General features: G+C 42.5%; 2 protein-coding genes across 4 annotated transcripts in view; one reads left to right on the forward strand and one right to left on the reverse strand.

Annotated features, from left to right (window-relative positions):
* Fam118b (family with sequence similarity 118 member B) overlaps positions 1-9,036 on the reverse strand; it is a 58,471-nt gene extending 49,435 nt beyond the window's left edge. The window contains exon 1 of one of the 2 annotated variants that reach the window (XM_008834703.2): positions 8,957-9,030. The gene's annotated coding sequence lies outside the window, so the exon portion shown is untranslated. Of the gene's footprint in view, positions 1-8,956 lie in introns of both variants that reach the window. The other variant, XM_008834700.2, reaches the window with a different exon arrangement.
* A 77-nt stretch (positions 9,037-9,113) lies between these two features.
* Rpusd4 (RNA pseudouridine synthase D4) lies at positions 9,114-19,448 on the forward strand. Of its 2 annotated transcripts, none has more exons than XM_008834723.3 (7): positions 9,114-9,322; positions 9,702-9,867; positions 10,953-11,154; positions 14,189-14,282; positions 14,358-14,502; positions 16,071-16,168; positions 17,529-19,448. In XM_008834723.3, exons 1-7 carry the CDS (start codon positions 9,134-9,136, stop codon positions 17,766-17,768), a joined length of 1,134 nt encoding a protein of 377 aa, XP_008832945.1. In that variant the 5' UTR covers positions 9,114-9,133; the 3' UTR covers positions 17,769-19,448. The 2 variants fall into 2 exon arrangements, with proteins under 2 accessions (XP_008832945.1, XP_008832954.1); XM_008834732.3 differs by lacking the exon at positions 9,114-9,322 and adding an exon at positions 9,373-9,544.
* The last annotated feature ends 610 nt before the right edge of the window (positions 19,449-20,058 follow it).

A 20,058-nucleotide genomic window follows, 5' to 3' on the forward strand; every position in this document is an offset into this window, starting at 1 on the left:
TCCAGAGCAGCTGGGCAGCACTCCTGTGAGGAACAACAGAAGTATGAGGAAGAGGCAGGACACCAGGACAGGAGTGATACAGCTGAGCTCCCAATGCTACTGACAAATACATAACAAGCATGTTGGCACATTTTGAGGAAAAATTAATAGTAGGTACATGAAAAACACAGGTGCAGGCCAATCTAAATAGACAGAGGAGCACAGGAGGAGAGATCATCTGACTCGATAATGAACATTATTTGGCAGAGGGGTAAATACATAAAAGCTGCTTGCTTTACCCAGAGTACAATACTATGATGGGAAGGGATGTGGAAAGGCAAGATAGTTAAGGGGGGATGAACTGTTCCATAGTAGGATAATTCAACAGGCCCAGTGTGAAAATAACAAAGGCACATAACAAAGTACTTGCCGTTAGGGAAGAGAACTAAAAGAGAAGGAGGAAACTTTTTTCATTATACGCTTTTCAGTACTAAATAAAAACTTTGATTTGAAAATAAACATAGGGCTGGAGGTACAGTTCAGAGAAGGCCCTAGGTTCGGTCCTCAGTACAAGACAAACATCAACCCAACAATAAAAACTTTAAAATTAAAAGAGGAAAAGTAGCAATATTTAAAATTGGTCATTATTCTCTCTACATTGTTCAGAAGCCTGACCCTTCATCTGGTACATCCATAAACTTTTAGCTTTAGCAGGCAGAAGGGAGGAAAACTGATTCCTGGGTACCAATTCACCATTTACTGAATCAAAATCTCTACAGCAAAAAAAATTTAAAATTAAAAGAGGAAAAGTAGCAATATTTAAAATTGGTCATTATTCTCTCTACATTGTTCAGAAGCCTGACCCTTCATCTGGTACATCCATAAACTTTTAGCTTTAGCAGGCAGAAGGGAGGAAAACTGATTCCTGGGTACCAATTCACCATTTACTGAATCAAAATCTCTACAGCAAAGATCCAGTAATTGTTTGCTTGAAACAGGTTGGGATTACAAGCATGAGCCATCACATCCAGGGTTCCCCCGTTGACTCTTACTACTGAGCAAGTTTTGGATCCCTTGATAGATTCATAATATAATGGAAATGGAAGTTGGTAAAAGGTGGGGCCTAGTTGGAGGAGGTCACTAGTGGCATGTCCTTGGGTGCTAGGTCTTGTCCTGGTCCCTTCCCATTTCCTCTTTCTCTGCTTCCTGGCTAATATGACTGCTCCACCACACTCTTCCTACCATGATGGGTTGATAACTTCTGAAATCTAAGCCCAAGTAAACTTTCCTCTTTAAATTGCTGTTTTGGGGCATTTGATTTGATGACCACAATCTAACTAATACAACTAGTAATTTAAGTACCTATATAGAGCCTGCTAGGCACTATATATATTTATCTTATTGCTTACTATAACAATCTTATCAGGTAGATATTATTCATTTTACATATGAATAATAAGAGTATGATGGTTTGAATGAGAAATGTCTCCCATAGGCTCAGGTATTTATTTGAATATGTAGTCATCAATTGGTGGTGCTGTTCAGGGAGGTTACAGAACATTTAGGTCATGAAGTCTTGCTGGGGGTGGGCTTTGATTTGATAGCCTTGCCCCACTTCCAGTTTGCTCTCTCTCTCTGCTTCATGTTTTTGGTTAAAGATGTGATCAAATAGCTTCCTGCTCTGGCCGCCTGCTGCCATGCCTCCCCTACCATCAAGGATTCTCCCTCTGGAAGCAGCAGCTAAAGTAAATGCTTTCTTCTCAAGTCCCTTTTGGTCATGGGGTTTTATTGCAACAGCAAAAACTAATATATAAGGTGTGGAGCTTAAATGCTTATAAATAACAAAGTCTCCAATGTAAACCCCAATCTATTTTCAAAGCCAAACTTTTCTAAATACCAATCTATTTACTTCAAGTAAGCACAGGAATTTAGGATTATCTAGTTGTTTATCCTACCCTCTTTTCTGGATGAGAAATTTATGGTGCAAAACTTTGAAGTGAACCACCTAAAAGATAAAATTAGACTAAATTCTGTATTATTTTTATTTATTTTATTATTTATTTATTGGTTATTTATTGGTCTTTTTGAGACAGGGTTTCCCTGTAGCCCCAGCTGTCCTGGAACTATGTAGACCAGGCTGGACTTGAACTCACAGATATCCACCTGCCTCTACCTCCCAAGTGCTGGGATTAAAGGCGTGTGCCACCACGCCTGGCTTATTTATTATTTTTATTTTATATGTATGAATGGGTTGCCTGCATGCAAGTCCACCTGTGTCCTGCAATACCCACAGAGGTCAGTAGAGAGTGCTGGATCCCTAACTGGAGTTAAGGATGGCTGTTAGCTGTCATATGGGTGTGGGAACCAAACCGAGGTCTTCTGCAAAAGCAGCTAGTGCTCTTAACCTCTGAGCCATCAACTCTAGTCCCCTAAATTCTTTATTTCTTGACTCTTAGTTCATTTACAAATTATCTGACAAACATTTACACAACTGGTCCTATACTATGTTCTAAGAATAGTCTTTGAATACTGACAATGTGCTAGGTTCTACAAGAGTGCTTTAATATGCATTAACCCAATCTTCCCAGTAGTTCTAAAGCAGCTATCGCCCTATGTTTTGTAGTTTAAAAATACTTAAGTGGGGGACTAGAGAGAAGGCTCAGCAGTTAAAGAGCACTGGTTGCTCTGTAGAGGACCCCCACATGGGGGCTAACAACCATCCTTACCTCCAGTTTTAGGGGAATCTGAAGCCCTCTTCTGAATTCCCTGGGAACTGCATGACAGGGTTACACCTACACACATGCAGGCAATACACTCATACACACTAAAAATGATAATAATAAAAAATACTAAAGTGGGCTGAGGTCTTTACCTTAATAATGGGCACATGCTTAGCTTGTGCAAGGCCCTGAGTTCAATCTCCAGGACCAAGTAAATCATAAAAGATTTAGAATACTCTGAGCCAGGTATGATGGTTGAAACCTGTACTACTGGCACTGTGGCAGTGAAGGCAGGAGGATCTTGAGTTTAAGAACAGCCTGGGCTATACAGTGAGATCTTATCTAAAACAACAGCAACCCACCCCTCCCGTAAAAAATGGACCTGGTGGCTCTTATTTGTAATCCTAGAACTTAGGAAGCTGAAGTAAGAGGATTGCCTTGAGTTTGAAGCTAGCCTGAGCTACACAGCAACTAACAGGCTAGCCAGGGCTAGCAAGACACTGATTTCAAAAAATAAACAAAATGCCTCCAAAACAAAAAACAAAGGCAAACGATTAAGTCATAAAATCGCACAGCTATCCAGTGGCAGAGCTAGGATTTAAAACCCACCTGCCTGACTCAAAGCACAAACCCTTGGTCATCAAGCTCTATCATCTGCGAGCTTTACAGCCTACAGTCTCTTCTATGTGCCTACTCGGTATCAATCTCCTAATTAAAAGGGTATGAGCTGGGAATGTAGAACACCTGCTAGCATGTACAGAGCCCTGGATTCAAGTTCCAGCACCATCAAAACAAAAACCCAAACAAACAAGAGTACACATGATGTGTCGCTTCCTTGGAGCTCAAGTTGAAGACAAACTGCTAAAAACAGGAGCCAACATGAACATTAACGCTGCTTGGTGACATTTGTTAAAGTGTGATAATGGTATTGTGGTTATGTTAAAAACAAGACCTTGTCTTTTACAAATAGATATCAAAGTCTATAAATGAAATATACCTGGGATTAGAATCAAAACCATCTGAGAGGAAATGGTGGGTGTAGGGTTACAGTAAGATTGCCCTGAGTTTGTTAACTGTAGAAACTGGTTGGTAATTTACTATATACAGCATTTCCTCTACTTTCTTTTGTGATGCTGCTGTTTGCTTGCTTTTTGAGACAGGGTCTCATGTAGCCTAGGTTGGCCTTGTTCTGACTATGTAGCTGAGGGTGACCTGAGCTCCTGATCCTCCTGCCTCTGGAGTGCTGGATTGCAGGCATGACAAGAATGCATTATCTTATTTCTATATATTTTTGTACTTTTTTACAGCCGAAAAAAGTAGATAAACTGGAGAAGCCGGGCGTGGTGGTACACGCCTTTAGTCCCAGCATGCAGGAGGAAGACAGGTGGATCTCTGTGAGTTCAAGGCCAGCCTGAACATAGTGAGTGCCTGGTCAGCTGGGGCTACAGGGACACCCTGTTTCAAAAAGACAAAACCAATCCAAACCAAACCAAAATAAAACAAAAACAAAACAAAACAAACAAAAGAAAACAATAAAAATAACTGGAGAAAAGCCATGATACTAACTTATTTTGAAAATAGAACTATGATTCCCTATTCTAATTTGTGTATTTTTCAAATTTTAAGTATGACTTTTATAAAAGAAAGAATAAAACTATTTAAACCAATATACACAGTCCTTGCACATTACCTACAACTTCTGAACAAACATGCAGATCAAGATTGCCCACAGACTAACAAGGTTAAAACATCACAGCACCCCCCCTCAAAAAAAAACAAACACTTCTCTTTACCAGTTAACTGCTACTCACATACCTTTAGAAAGACCAAACTGCTTGGACAAATATTTTAAATAGAAACTAGCTAAGGGCAATAGGAGGCATGAGCATAACAAAGAGAGACTGATTTAAGGGGGAAAAAAAATCAATGGCACTGCTGCTCTGCCCACAGTCTGGAATAAAGATCTTGAATATGCAAACATGGTCAGTCAAATCTCAGGGTAGGGACTCTCTTTGGTACTGCTAGGTTAGAGACTGTGGACAGCCAGAGCTCCTGAGTTAGTCGCCCTCTGTGGTCAATCTCCAGCTTTGGCTAGTGACATTAACACACTATGCATGTGATGAAGTGAAAAATCTGAGAAGCACTAGTTTAATAAGCTGGACCTGTTTTGATCATTATTTAAAATGTAAATAAAAGTACAAAGCAATAGGACAATGGAATGTATTTACACTGTTGGTATTTGGCTGGGTGTGGTAAAGCAGGCCTGGAAATCTTAGCAATCAGAAGGCTGACACAGGAAGTCCAAGAGTTCAAGGCCAGTCTGTGCTACAGTGAGTTCTTAGCTAGCTAGCATGGATTTCAGAGTGATACCCTGTCTCAACACCCCCCGCCCCCCCCCAAACAAAAACCAAAATCCAGAAATCAAAATATAAGGCGGTTTGGGAAAAACAATTAACATCCATATTATAAGTTTATGGTACTGTTTTCTAGTATTATTTTCATTTTAGTTCCAGTGCAAGGAATGGCACCCAGGGCCTCATATATGCTAAGAATATGCTCTACCACCAAACTATACCTGGCCTCCCTTCTTTTTTCTATTTGCTTCCTCTTCCACACCTCATTTAGGATTTTTTTCAGGGTCTCACTATGTACCCCTAGCTGGCCTGGTATTTGATATGTAGCCAAGGCTGGCCTCAAACTCACAGAGATCTGCCTGCTTCTACCTGCCAAGTGCTGGGATTAAAGGCTACTATGCCTGGCCTAGGAAATCTTTTTTGTAAACTTATTATCATTGTGTGTGTGTCTGTATATGCACATGATATATGCTACATCGTGTGTATGAAGGACAGAGGACAACTCTGTGGAGTTGGTTCTTACCTTCTACCTTCATGGGGTTCCAGGGATTCAACTCAGGTTTCCAGGCTTGTGCAGCAAGTGTCTTACCTGCTGAGCCACCTCACTGGCCTCCATTTAGGAAACTAAGCATTATTCCAGTATCATTCAACTAGGTAAACTCCAAATATAAATAGCAGTTCAGTAAAGTTAAATGTGGAGTGTGAGAACAGGAACAGGATTTAGATTCTTTATCATTGGAAAATCTTCACAGAACAGATGCTTAGAGTTGTAGAAAAGATCATCTGTTACGTGATGAAAAACTAAAACACAAATTATCTGTCAAATTCATAGCAACTAAACTGGTACTAGTCCCCAGATTTCCTAGTTACCAAAGACCATACTTTCCAGGAAACCACCAATGAGTTCTTGCTAATTGCTTCTTTTAATCTAAGATCATAAAACAATGTCCAAGTACTTCCTGCTCTTCAGGCAAACTCCAATCTCTGGTAAATCTGTAACTAGCAAATCACTATTTGAGGAGGTACAATTTAACATCTTGCAATTAATCAATCTTACATTTATAGTACTTAAGGTTCCTTTGTTCAGCAGTTATTGTCTATATTTGTGTCATACTAAGGCAGCCTTTTTGTCGTTGCATAGAATAGGAAACATCCTTAAAAACAATGAAGGTATTTTTGAATTAAATACTTAAAATTTTAATTACATGTATTTATTGTGTTTGCCATTAGAGGGTAACCTGGGGAAGTCAGTTCTGTGGCCAGGCTTAAGCAAGCACCTTTACTGGGTGAGCCATCTTGGCCAAACAATCAAGTTCTTTATGTAGTTATTATTTAAATAACCCATGTTTGAACAGCACTGTACTCTGTAAAAATGAAGACTCAATGCTAGGTGTGGTGGCACACACCTTTAACCCTAGGACTGGGGAGGCAGGAGTAGGTAGATCTATGTAAGATCGAGATCAATCTGGTCTACATAGTTCATGGCCAGCTGGGGCTACAGGGAGACCTGGTCTCAAAATAAAACAAAAACCAAAAACAAACAGAAGAAAATCCACTAAGAGTATTCCATTCCTTCTATTTCCTTCCCTGAACCTAGGAAACTTTTTGCAAAAGAAGTACCTCTAATCAAAAAGACAACATGAAATTGGGCGGGAAATAGAACACCGCCTAAAATAGCAGGAACTGAATGAGGAAGAGGAAGAAGGTAATACAGATTTAAAAGCCAGAAAGGCGGATATATTTGTATGAATTCTTTATGCTCAGAGTAGCTCTATTTTAAATCAAGTGCCTAGATTCATAGGAGAAACATTAAGGAAATTGTAACTTCTGTAGTCACAAAGAGAAGAGAAAAATGTAAAGACATATAGAGATAAGAAAACTGAACTATTTACATTCTTAAGAGAATTTCATCCAGAAAAACCTGAAAGTTCCTTCTTGAGAGAAAGTGGCCAGCGTTTTTATTTTCAGAGATTAGGGTGTGTGCCTTGGGTTAACCCGAAACCAAGAACACAGCTCTGTGTCACTAGCAATGACATCTGAGTTGTTTCTTCCTTTTGTTTCCTGCCAATTCTGTAAAACGAATGTTAGTTCTTGAATGACGTAGGGCAAGTAAAGGTAGAAACAGGTTTCACCAGCAAACCAGAAGGGTTCTATACCGGAAACAGGTTTGTAATTAATGTAATGATGCAAATTTAGGTCCGTGTCCATGTTCTGTCCATGTTTTAGGAAATGGGGCTAACAAGTGATATGCAACTGTTTAGTGAATTGGGCCCTGGATCTGGAGCATATCAGGAAAGAGTAAAAATTCTTTGAGTGGAATTTCTCAACTTTTACAGATGTTCTACTTGTGAATTTATTACTCACAAGGTGAAGACAGACCCACTAATAAAACAAACAGGGTTTTTCCCAAAACTCCCTTGGAATTCTGTATCCAGATAATTTATTATTACAGAAACACAAGTCTTTCCACTTTTTGCCTTCCTTCTTTAGGTAAAAAACTGACAGAAATAAAACAAGTCAAAATGCTGAGAAACACACCACATAAATATTTATGAGCTTACTTTATACCGACTTTGGAATTAAAAAAAAAAAAAAAGTACACCGGGGTGTGGTGGTGCAAGCCTGTAGTCCCAGCACTTGGGAGGCAGAGGCAGGCGGATCTGTGAGTTCAAGGCCAGCCTGGTCTACATAGGGAGTTCCAGGACAGCTCGGGCTACAGGGAGACCCTGTCTCAAAAAAGACAAAAAAAAAAAAAGTCTTCAGGGAACTCACATCAACAGCAGCAGTCAGCTGTACATCTTGACCTGTATAACTGGTAGTCAATTCAAGGACTGTACTGAGCAGGAGGAAAAGACCATGGAATGGGGCATGACCTCATTAATGATCACCTATGTTGCACCAGCCTAGGTAGTTACACGGCTACAAACCTCCTCTTTTCTAGCTGTCCTGAATTGCATTGCCAGATTCCTGCCTAGAATGCACTTTCAAGGAATTTTTCAGCAAGTTTCAATGGCTCCCAACCTTACCTATCACACAAAACTTAAATCTTTCAACTTTGAGTCTTCCGTAAGCTACCTCCCTGTTTCGAACTCAATGTGGTTTCTCTCTGCTAATCCCTTTTGGAAGAAGGACCTAAACCGAATTCAACTACTTTTTCACCAAGTCGATAGGCAGCTCTCTTGCTATCAGAGGGCAGAGCCACTAGTTAGTTCTCAATGGCTTTCTCAGCAAATAGTATGCAAGGTACTCCAAGGTGTTTTCAAGATTACCATCTCAAACAGATGTTCCTATTCCCAGATGCCCTTTGCGGTTGGGGCATGGGCGTCCCAACACCATCCCTTTTAAGAAAGGGAGGGAGGGTTGGGGCTACCGAAGGGAAAAAAAGAAGGTATTCCTTTCCGCCCTTTCTCTGGACAAAGTGGAGGGAATGGACAGGAGACCTAAGAAACGAACTCTCGGGAAGGACTGCACCGCGGCGCTCTCTCGGCAGGAACTATGGGCTGGAGTCCTGGATGAAGGCAAAGGGGCCGTCACCCTTGGGGACAGGTTACGACGTGAAACAAAGAGGCTGGGAGTCGGAAAGTGGGAGGTGGGGAGGCTGGAAATCCCGGCATCTCCGGAGGGCGAGCGGCCAGGGAAGCAGAGGGTACACGTCCCACGGAGGACTGGCCGCGGACGCGGTTGTCAAGAGGGACGAGGCAGGTGCCAGGAAGGCTGAGCAGCCAATGTCCCCCAGCTGCGCTGCCCGGAGGGCGCGGGGGCGGGGAGGTGTTTGAGCGGGGTCGCCTCCCCAGGGAGAAACGTTTCCCGGGGCAGCGCGGTCCAAGAACGGAAATCCCGACGACGCGAAAACCGTTGAGCACCGGGTTTCCCAGTCCCAGCCTGGCTGCCCCACACACTCACCGAGTCTTCTCCAAACGCCACCGCTCCAGCTCCAGCTACCGGCTGGCGCAGCCGCACTGAGCGCAAACCGCCCACGTGACTGGCCGGCCCCCGCCCGTTCACGTGACGCTCAGGGCCCGCTTACTCCCTCCTCTCCGCGCTGTCCGTCACGTGGGGGCTGGCCCCGCCCTTGGCAAGATGGCGGTGCCCAAGTGCGCTGCGCGTGGTTTCGGAGTCTTGAGTTCGAGCTGGCGTCCCGGGAAGCTGATCGCTGTCGGCTCCAAGCCATTTTTCTCCACCGCTACTGCCTCTAGGCCCCTGAATGCCCAGCAATTGGCGGAGAAGCTCCGAGCTCAGAAACAGGAATCAAAGACTAAGAAACTGCCGGTGAGCCTTGAAAGACCACAAGTCCCGGGAGGCAGCGCGCTCACGGCTTTGGCAGGCCAGGGGTGTGGTGGGCGAGTTCTCGGCAGCAAGTTAGTCAGTACTGAGGATACATCGTGTGGCAATGGGGAGACCGCAGAGGGAAGAAGGCAGTAGTGGGACAGTGTATTTGTGGGTCCGTCTGTTGCTCCCAGGCTCGGACCTAACCACCGCGTGGGAATGCAGGTGAGACAGGCATCTTCTCAAATTAGTTGAGGAAGGCAGGAGTCTAATGCCAAGGCACAGTCATTTGTCTGGCCCAGTTCTCACCCAGATCTCATTGAAGTTCTTGCCCAGTGCTTCACTTCCTCATCAACCTTTTCCCACCGTCCTCTCTCCTTAGGTGCCTACAAGCCCGGTTCAGCGGAGGGTGCAAGAACTGGTGCGATTCACACAGCAGCTGCAGCGAGTTCATCCCAACGTGCTTGCTAAGGCGCTGAGCCGTGGGATTCTCTATCAGGACAAGGACCTTGTGGTCATCAATAAGCCCTATGGTCTTCCTGTCCATGGTAAGAACCATGTAGGCAAAGGAGAGGAACCTGTTGCTGCTTTCTACTACAACTAAGAGCTAATCTGAAGCATCACATATGAGGTGCTTTTGCATTAAAGTTAGTTAGACCTTTGTAGAGTATCATCATATATATGTGACAACTATGTAAGTGAGATCCTACATACATGACTACGTAAGACAGACACATAGTGTCCAAGTTTCCATTTCCAAAACATCTGACAGTGAGCTGTCTGCAGACCCCCCCACAGAGATTGGTATAGAGAAAAACAAAAAGATGTATGCTTGATCGTCTAATGGTTATTTTCCATCAAAACCAGGGAAGTAAGCTGGGTGCCAGATAGCTGTAAACAAGGTTCTGGGAGAGGCTGAAGCAGGAGGATCAGGAGTTCCAGGTTATTCTCAGCAACAGCAAGATATCATTTCAAAAAGAAAGAGGTGGAGGAAGAACAAAAGTAGGAAAGAGGAAATAATATATGAGGACAGAAGAGAGCAGTTTGTATATTGGACTGTACCTAGCATAAAACCCCAAAGTGTCTGGAATGTAAATGGACACTCAGATACTGCTAAATGCAGTGATGACACACAGCTGAAGTGAGGCAGGATTGATAAAGGAAAATGTATTTGTCCAAGATTTGCAGGGGAAAAGAGATATTTTAACTAAAAGTATTTTAGAGTAAATACTTTAGCTCTTTTGGTGCAAGTATGGAGAAATAAAGCAAGTATTGTCAAATACTTTTCATGATTTTCTTTTCCTTTCGTAACAGGCTTTTAACATTCTCTTCTGTAAGACTTCAGTAGAGCTTCTTGGTCCTGCAGAATCTGGAGAGAAAGCTACATGCTCTAGGACAGTGTTTCTCAAACTTTAATTCCTTATGAGTCTTTTGGTAGCATGGTAAAATACAGGTTCTGACTTAGTAGTCTGGATTGGGAGCCTGAGATTTATTTTCAGCAATTGAGATCACAGGGCATATTAATACTTAGTAGTACAACTATAGAAAATGGTGACAATTTATGTAGTAAGGACTTTTCTCCCAAGAAGACTTCTTTGGTGAAAACTCCAGCTTCTGGCTTTTTCTTTCATAGGTGGCCCTGGAGTCAAGCTCTGCATCAGTGATATACTGCCCACCTTGGCAAAGATGCTTCATGGCCACAAAGCAGAGCCCTTGCATCTGTGCCACCGGCTGGACAAGGAAACCACAGGTGTAATGGTATTGGCTTGGGAGAAGGAAGTGGCACACCAGGTCCAGGAGTTGTTTAGAACCCGCCAGGTGACAAAGAAATACTGGTATGAGATCTGTTAGTGGCAATAGAGGTGGAATAACTGGAGGCATTTGTTTCCTCTGTTCTTCCATCATGCTACAGGAACTATTAATCCAAGGACTGTAGAAGGACTCATAAGGATATAAAGAGTATATGATGCCGCCTCATGAATGACAAGATAGTGGTTCTCTGTGTTTGTGAGTGTGTATATGTGTGAGGCGCATGCGTGTAAGTATGCAGATGTACACATCCTTGCACAGATATTTTTTGTGACAAGGTCTCCGGACCTGCCTGTTACCCCCCAAACCCTGGGGTTACAGATGTGCACTGCTGGGCTTGGGGATCCAAGCTCAGGTTCTCATGCTTGTGCAGCAAGCACTTTACCCACTGAGCCATCTCCTCAGCCCCTTGTGTTCTTTTTTGTTCAGTGGTTTTGTTTTTTAAGTTTGTATATATGCGCATGCATCTTGGCACACGTGTATCACTGTACATGTGTGGAGGTTAGAGACAACGGTGGGAGTCAGTTCTCCTTCCACCAAAGGGGTTCATGGTCAAACTCACTTCTTCATGGTTGGCAGCAAGTGCCTTTACTGGCCTCTGTTTTGTTTTGGTTTTTTAAGAATTGTTTTGTTTTGTTTTACTTTATGAATTTGAGTGTTTTGCCTGCATGCATGTTAGTGTACCTTTGTCTACAGTGCTCATAGAGGCCAGAAGAGGGCATCTGATCCCCTAGAACTGGGGTTATGGATGATTGTTTGCCACCACGTAGCTGCTGAGAACTGCAAGAGCAGCAAGTGTTCTTAACCGCAGTGATCTCTCCAGCCCCACTTGTTTGGTTTCTCTGAGACAGGGTCTCAGACTTTCTATGTAGCTGAGATGACCTTGATCTGATCCTCCTGTCTTCACCTCTCAAGTGCTAGGATTATAGATATGTATCACCACACCTTGTTCCTTAGCAGTGATTTTAGAATGTATTCCTGGGGCTGGAGAGATGGCTCAGAGCACTGACTGCTCTTGCAGAGGACCTGGGTTCGATTCCTAGTACCCACATGATGGCTACAAACCGTCCTTAACTCCAGTTCCAGGGGAATCGGATGCCCTCTTCTGACCTCCCAGGCATTCATTGCATAACTCAGGTGCACTCACATACATGCAAGCAATACTTATACAGATAAAATAAAAATAATAAATAAAAAATATATTAGAGTGTATTCCTTAAAGCAGAATTGTGCTGGACATGGTGCATGCCTTTAATCCTGGCAGTCAGAAGGCAGAGGCAGGTGGATCTCTGTGAGTTTGAGGCCAACTTGATCTAAATAGTGAGTTACAGGCCAGCTGGGGCTACAAGGGAGACCTTGTTTCAAATAGACACACATGTGTGCAAATAAATTAAAACAAAATTGCTGATTTTAATGGTATGCATGTTTAAAATTTTAATATTACCTAAACTGCTCTCAAAAAGGTTATGTCAATTTGGGCTCCCACCAACAGTGTTAAATGTTTTACCTCCTCTGTGCCAATCAAAGCTTTTTTGTTTTTGTTTTTGGGGTTTTTTTTGAGACAGGGTCTCACTATACAACCCTGAGACCAGGCTGGCCTCAGTCTCAGAGAGATCCACCTGAGTGCCTACCATGCCTGGCCCAAAGCATTTTTTAAGAGCTTGCCACTCAGGTGGGGTTTTATGTTTGCTGACTGTTTAACTTTCTCTTTCTGAGAATAGATTGTTCATTTCTCATTTGACTATTTTCAGCTATTAGGTTATGGTTTTATATTTGATTTATAAATATTCTATGTTTGAGATGTTAATCCTTTCTGTTGTAGAGATTTTGCAGAAACTTTGTGATTTAGGGAGTCCTTTAAAAATCTTGTGTGTCTATGACCCACCCCACCCATCAGGTGTTCTGATTCATGTCTGGTGGCTGTGGGTTTTAGCATTTAGATTTTTCAAAGTTTTCAAAAGTTTAGTGGTAGAGCTAGAACAACTAGCATGTGTAAGGCCCTGAATTTAATCTTTAGTGTCATAAAACAAAACACAAGTATAAAAAGCTCCACAGAAAACTAGAATATACAGTTAAGTTTAAGAACTACTGTAATACTGAGTGTAACTGTGCAGAGGAACACCACATACTGATAGTTGAATTAGAAGTCCTTCATTAGTTAGCTAGAGAGGGGGCTCATGCCCAAGAGAACTCTCGACCCTGAGGAGAAACAGGGCAGGGTTTATAAAGTTTAAAACTGCAATGATGGGTAAAGCTAATAACCATAGTTACACCAGACCAGGGGCAGGTCAGTTAACAGAGATTTTCAATTAACAGAAAGTTTTGGTTAGGAAAAAACAAGTTTCTCAGAATGCAGAACAGGCGCCATAGAGATGCAGGTATAGCTGGGATGGAGGACGTGCTACCTGGATGTACTACCTGGCTACTTGTAAGTTTCCCAATATTGTAGAAACTACTTCCTGAAGCTGCCTACATGAGGTGTTCTACCTGGCTGGCCACAGTGGGAATGGCTGGGCAAAACCACAGGGTAAAGCAAAAGTCAGCTAGAACAAAATGGAGTTAGTATTGCCATTTCACTACTGTAATGATTGGAGGGTCCCACATGATTTTCATGGTTTAGTGCTTAATCTGAGAGCTAGATACTTATAAGCTGATCTCTTTTACTATTACAGTTATACATGCTAATTGTAGAATACTTTGGAAAAAATTAAAACATGGTCTTTTGTGGATATGTACAATTAAAAGAGAATCAGGAAATAGGGTTTTGTATCGTGTTCGTATTTTAATTATAAAAGATAGTGGGTTCTAATTCCATACTAAATAAACAAATATCTGAATGAATGAATCTAATAAAAACAACCTCACAGAATTTGTTAGGTCATGGAAGTCACAGCAACCACAGCCACAATTCAGTGACCCATTCTGAATGTCTCTTTCACCTATAGACAGGAAGCTGTAAGAGGGATAGTACAGAAGGTCCAGTGAGAGCTTCCAAGCAGCCAAGTCCCAGGAGTCCCTCCCTGGGTTATATAGCTTAGCAGCAATCTGTATCACCCCCAGGGCTGTCACTGTGCGTGTCCCCGTGCCCTCTGCAGGAGTTGTGGATATCCCCATCATCGAGAAGGAGGTACAAGGCCATCAGCAACATTACAAGGTAGGTTAGCTGCCTCCCTGAGGTGTGGGTTTCTGTCCTTTCTTGGGAATCGTATCCTGATTTCTCTGGTTTCAGATGACGCTGTCCCCAAGCTACCGTATGGACAGTGGGAAAATGGTGAAGGTTCGGGCCAACCGAGATGCTCATGTTGCTGTAACTCAGTACCGGGTACTTAGTAGCACTGTGTCCTCTGCCCTCCTGGAGCTGCAACCTGTTACAGGTGAGGGTGCCCCATTTCATTGTGATGTGACTGCCATGCTTTGTCCAGGGGCTTGTGTTGGGCCCTACCCTTATTCTGAGCCACTGGTACTGGTACTGTGTGTGAGGGCTGAGTTCAGCTGACTTCTGTGACCCTCTGTTTCTGGTCCTGATCTGAGGCCTGAGTCTCCAGAGGGATGATTGTGGGAAACAGAATACGGCTTATTTGTGCAGGGTCTTATTTTGTATCCTAGTCTGGCCTGGAACTTGTGATCCTTCTACCTCAGTCTCCCAAGTGCTGGGATTACAGGCATGTGCCACTTGTGCTCAGTTTTAGGAGGATATAGTTTGAATACCTTTAATTAATTAATTAATTTCTAATATTTTATTATTTTTATTTTATGTGTATGAGTGTATTGCCTGCATGTATGTGATTGCACCCGTGTCGTGCAATGCTGCAGAGGTTGGAAGAGGGCTTCAGATTTCCCTGGAACTGGAGTTAAGGACGGTTCATAGCTGCCATGTGGGTGCTGGGAATAGAACCCGGGTCCTCTGCAAAAGCAGTCAGTGCTCTTAACCGCTGAGCCATCTCTCCAGCCCCTGAATACCTTTATTTTAAAATGTGCAAAGCATTTCTTTAAAAAAAAAATTAAACTGCCAAGTGATCCAGCAATTCCACTGCTGGGTATGTACACACAAAAAAGCAAACATTTGCATCCTTGCGTTTATAGCAACATTAGTCACAGAAGCCCAGAGATGGAGACAACCCAAGCGCCCACTGATGAATGAATGGAGAAATAAAATGTGTGTGTATATGGACAAAAAAATGTTATTTTCTGCCTTGGAAGAGTTAAAGGCAATTCCAATATGTGCTACATGGGTGAACCTTGAAGACATTATGCTAAATGAAATAAGCTAGACACAAGGGGTGGGTGCTAGTTGATTCTTCTTGTATGGTGTATATCTAGTGAGCAGCTTCATAGAGAAAGTAGAATGAAGCTTGCCAAAAACTAGGGGTAAAGGGAGTCAGGAAGTAATGCAGTCATTGTGTCAGTGGATTCCAGTTTTCAAGAATGAGAAGTTTCTAGAGATGGATCATGTTGATGGGTGCAGAACAATTTGAACATAACTCCTATTTAAGTATACTGAACTCCATATGTAAAACAAGAATTTTATATTTTGCTGTAATTAAGAAATGTGGGGCTGGAAATACAGCTTAGTTGCAGAGCACTTGACTCAGGGCATGCAAGGCCCTGGGTTGGTTCAATCCCCAGCATTGCAAAAAAGAAAAGGAAGGAAATGTGCAAAACACTATTTATCATTATATAATAAAATAATAAAAGTGAGTAATGGTAAACATCAAGTTCATGATAATGGCCATCAAGAATATTTATGGTCATTTCCTAAGTTGGTTGGTACTGTGTAGCTTGTAGCTCCTTACATTATTTATTCTGTATTGCGTATTGCAGCTGGGCTGCCAGTTTACTGTTAATTGATTTGAAGCTGATGCCAGCAGTACCATAGTGTTGTGTCCTTAGCACCTGATAAGTTTTTTTTTTTTGTTTTTTTTTTTCTTCTCTGTCTCCTAAGGTATAAAACATCAGCTTCGAGTACACTTGTCTTTTGGATTAGATTGTCCAATCCTTGGTGATCACAAGTACTCAGACTGGAATAAGCTGGCCCCCCAGGTAATACTGGTTTAATCCAATGTATTTAACAGAATAAGGGAGAGAGCTTGCGGGCCCCCCCATCTCTCTCGCTTTGTTTCTTTTCTTATTTATATATGTTTGTTTTGAAGCAAAGTTGGGAGTTTATAAAATGGCTTTACTGTTGATACAAACATAAGCATTGAGAGAGGGAGAGACACACACCCACATTTAGGGAAAGGACATCCACTAGAGTTGGTGTGGGTTTCTTAGAATGTTGCATTGAAGTGTCGTGTGTGTATGTGTGTGTGTGTATGTGTCTGTGTGTCTGTGTGTGTGTGTGTGTTTTGAGACAGGGTCTCCCTGTAGTCCCAACTGACCTGGAACTTGATATGTAGACCATGCTGACCTCAAACTCACAGAGATCCACCTTCCTCTGCCTCCAATTTTCTGGCCTTCTAAGAGAACAGGCTGTAATATCAAAGAATAAAAATGATTCTTGGGGCTAGAGAGATGGCTCAGTTTAGGCCCAAGTGTTGGGACTAAAGGTGTCTGCCATCACACCCAGCCGTTAAGTGTCTTTAACAGAATAGCAATATATGTGATGTTGGTGGCTTCTAACGTTATATTGTTCGAAGGGTTTAGAAGAGGAAAAAAAAAATCTTGTGGTATACTTTCTTTTTATGCTTTCCTTTTGTTAAAACCCTGAAGTGGGTGATGACAAAGAGGTCTTCATTGTCTCGGGACATGGAACTACACTTCTAACTTTTACAGGCATGACAGTAGTTAGTTACTGTCCTTAAGGAGCTGCAAGAGCTGTTGTCAGACCTTCCCGGTTCATTTGTGTACTCAGATTTTGTTGGGATACTGTGCTAAGGGCAGAAATCTTAAAATTGTCTTTCATGCTATCTAAAAAAGAGGAAGAATCATTTTTATTTTTTTTTAATTGTTTTTATTATTTTATGTGTATAAGTGTATTGCCTGCATGTATGTAAGTGCACCCGTGTTATACAGTGCCCACAGTGGTCAGAAGAGGCTGTTGGAACTCCTGGAAGTGGAGTTATGAATGGTTGTTAGCCTCCATGTAGATGCTGGGAACTGAACCCAGATCCTCTGCAAGAGCAGCCAGTGGTGTTAACCACTGAGCCATCTCTCTAGCCCCAAGAATCATTTTTATTCTTTGATATTACAGCCTATTCTTTTCAAAGGCCAGAAAATTTTGTCAATAAAATCTTCTTTGGTTTGACTGTATTTTTCTTACCTGGCCTCTAAGCCCTTCCTAGACATGTCCCTGCAGTGGCCTAGACATTCCTGGGTCTTCCAGGGGTTAGCACTGGTTCCCTTGCTAGTGAAGGATGGAGAGTTGATTTTGCTCTCATGAGTTTGTTTTTGCTTTCTATAGAAGCTTTCTGCTGGCACCCTGAAGAAGCTGGGGCTGCAGCAATCAAAAGCCCGCTACATCCCCCTTCACCTGCATGCCCAGCAGCTCACCCTGCCTGCTCTGGGCTCCAGAAAGGAGGAACTCCTCTTGGTCTGCAAGCTTCCTCAGTTCTTTGTACATTCTCTGCGCCGTCTGGGTTTAGAGATACCGAATCAGGATCAAAGCAGAGACGATGAAGCCAACAAGCATGTGGAACAGTGAAGACTATTGGGCATTTGGCTCCAATGCCACTCACTTAGTTACATGGATTCTCCTAACTCCTCACTTGGAACTGACTGCTGAAGAGCCAGGTAGGATGAGCTGGAGAATCATGACCACTAAGGGCTTTGAATGGAGAATGAAACAATGAAAGTCTTACTTACTGGCAGTTTGGCTGTAATGTGGAAAAGTCTGCTGGAAGTCTCTCCACCATAGGTCTCTTTGCCAAGATGGAAGAGAGCCCAGGATCAGCAGATTGGGCCAGTAATTGGAAAAGGAGAACTAAAGGACCGAGTCTCTAGCCAGGAACTGTTTCATCCAACAGGAAAGTCTGTGTGATATCAGGAATGTCCCATTGGTCAGAAAGAACGTGGTTATGGGGCTGGAGAGATGACTTAACATTTAAGAGCACTGGCTGCTCTTACAGAGGACCCAGGTTCTGTTCCCAGTATCCATGTGGAGGCTAACAACCATTCATAACTCCAGTTCCAGGAGTTCCAACAGCCTCTCTGATCTCTGTGGGTACTGTACAGTATGGGTACACTTACATACATGCAAGCAAAACACTCTTACACATAGAATAAAAATAAATACATTAAACATGGTTAGGAGGGATAAGCAGGAGTACATGGTGGGTGGATGACAGAAGCGAGTGAAGCTGGCAGGGTGTAAAGCAGTGGCAGGGACAGCAAGGAGCACACACACCGTCTAACAATTGTTAGCTTTGGTTGTTGCCTTGTGGAGACAGATTTTCTAATTTTTTTTTTTTTTACAACATCAGGAAATCCAGATATGTCTGTGAAATGTTGTCAGCTAAATCAAAAACTTAAAAGACTTAAAGCACCAGGGGAGATGGTTCAGCCAGTAAAACAGTTTCTGTGCAAGCATGAGCACTGGCTCGGTCACCAGCATCCTGGTGAAGTCCTGGCAAGACAGAGACAGGGATCTCTGGGATTTGCTGGCCAGCCAGTTGAACCATTGAGCTCCAGGTTCAATGAGACACACTATCTCAAAAAATAAGGTAGAGAACAATTCAAGAAGACCATGTCATTGTCTGGCCTCCTCACCCACATGCACTTGGTTACTCAAGAGTGTGTGCGCGCACACACAGACACTTAGGCAGCTGTAGGTTGGTCTGTAGGTTACTGGTTTACAACCTGTTTAATGAGTGATATAGACACTTAGGGGAGAAACAATATCTTGAAAGCTCTCTGGATCAGTGGTTGAATTTCTACTGCCTGTAGTACTTGCCTTTTACAGACTAGGGGTGGCTTTGGTTAATTCATGAACATATGGTTGTAAGGGTGCTGCCATTTAAGAAGTCTTTTGTTTGGAGACAGTCTTCTGTTCTTGTTTCTCAGTAAGGAGAGGGCCCTGCTGAGTACCTGGGTGGAAATTTTGCTGGCCACCTTTCTCAGTTGATACATCCAGCTCTTATCTTGGTTTTTGTAAACAATCTTTTATATAAATACAACTGATAGTTTGGGTTGAGTTGAAGAAAGTTGAAATGACAGCACAGTAAGGGGAAGAGTATCAGGACTGTCTTTCTATGTTCCCTCTGTGTAAGTAGCTCCTTCCTACCTATGCTTAAGTTCCATGGTTTTTGCCTGTTTAACTGCAGTATGGAAAGATGAGTGGAAAATTCTAGAAATAAACAATTCATAAGTTTTATGTTATACTCCATTCTGAGTAATGTGATGAAATTTTGCCTCATCCTAGGAGTGAATTTCCTTTTGTCCGGCGCATCTGGGTTGTGTATACTCCCTGCTCTTCAGTAGCCACTTTGGTCACTTAGCTGTGTATTACCAGGTCAGTTGTCTCCGTTTTCACAGAGTTGTGTTCAAGTAACATTTTTTGGAAGAGACCACATTCTCATAAGTTTTATTTTAGTGTAGTATAAGTATTCTGTTTTATTAATCTCTTACTGTGCCTAATTTATAAATTAAAATCGTAAGTATATATGGTTTGGTAATATCCATAGTTTGTTTCTTTTTAAAACATTTTTAAAAATTGTGTATGTGTACAAAGCTGGGCTTGGTATCCATACCTTTAATTCCAGCACTTGGGAAGCAAGAGTAGGTGGATCTCTGTGAATTGAAGGCCAGTCTGGTCTATATAGTTAGTTCCAGACCAGCTAAGGCTCCATAGTGTGACCCTGTCTCAGAAAAAAAAGTGTGTGCTTGTGTGTGTGTGTGTGTGTGTGTGTGTGTGTGTGTGTAGAAGCATGCGGGTGCCATAGCACACATGTGGAAGTCAGAGGACAACTTGCAGGAGTTGGTTCTCTCCTGTTCTC

This window comes from Nannospalax galili, unplaced genomic scaffold, assembly GCF_000622305.1.
Source record: "Nannospalax galili isolate Female #2095 unplaced genomic scaffold, S.galili_v1.0 scaffold690, whole genome shotgun sequence".
NCBI lineage: Eukaryota > Metazoa > Chordata > Mammalia > Rodentia > Spalacidae > Nannospalax > Nannospalax galili.

Bases quoted from the DNA above. Each gene is read 5' to 3' on its own strand.
- Rpusd4 (XM_008834723.3), top strand. From the start codon at position 9,134: ATGGCGGTGCCCAAGTGCGCTGCGCGTGGTTTCGGAGTCTTGAGTTCG. The intron at 9,868-10,952 runs GTAAGAACCATG...TTTCTTTCATAG, and splicing joins CTATGGTCTTCCTGTCCATG to GTGGCCCTGGAGTCAAGCTC. The intron at 14,503-16,070 runs GTGAGGGTGCCC...CTGTCTCCTAAG, and splicing joins GGAGCTGCAACCTGTTACAG to GTATAAAACATCAGCTTCGA.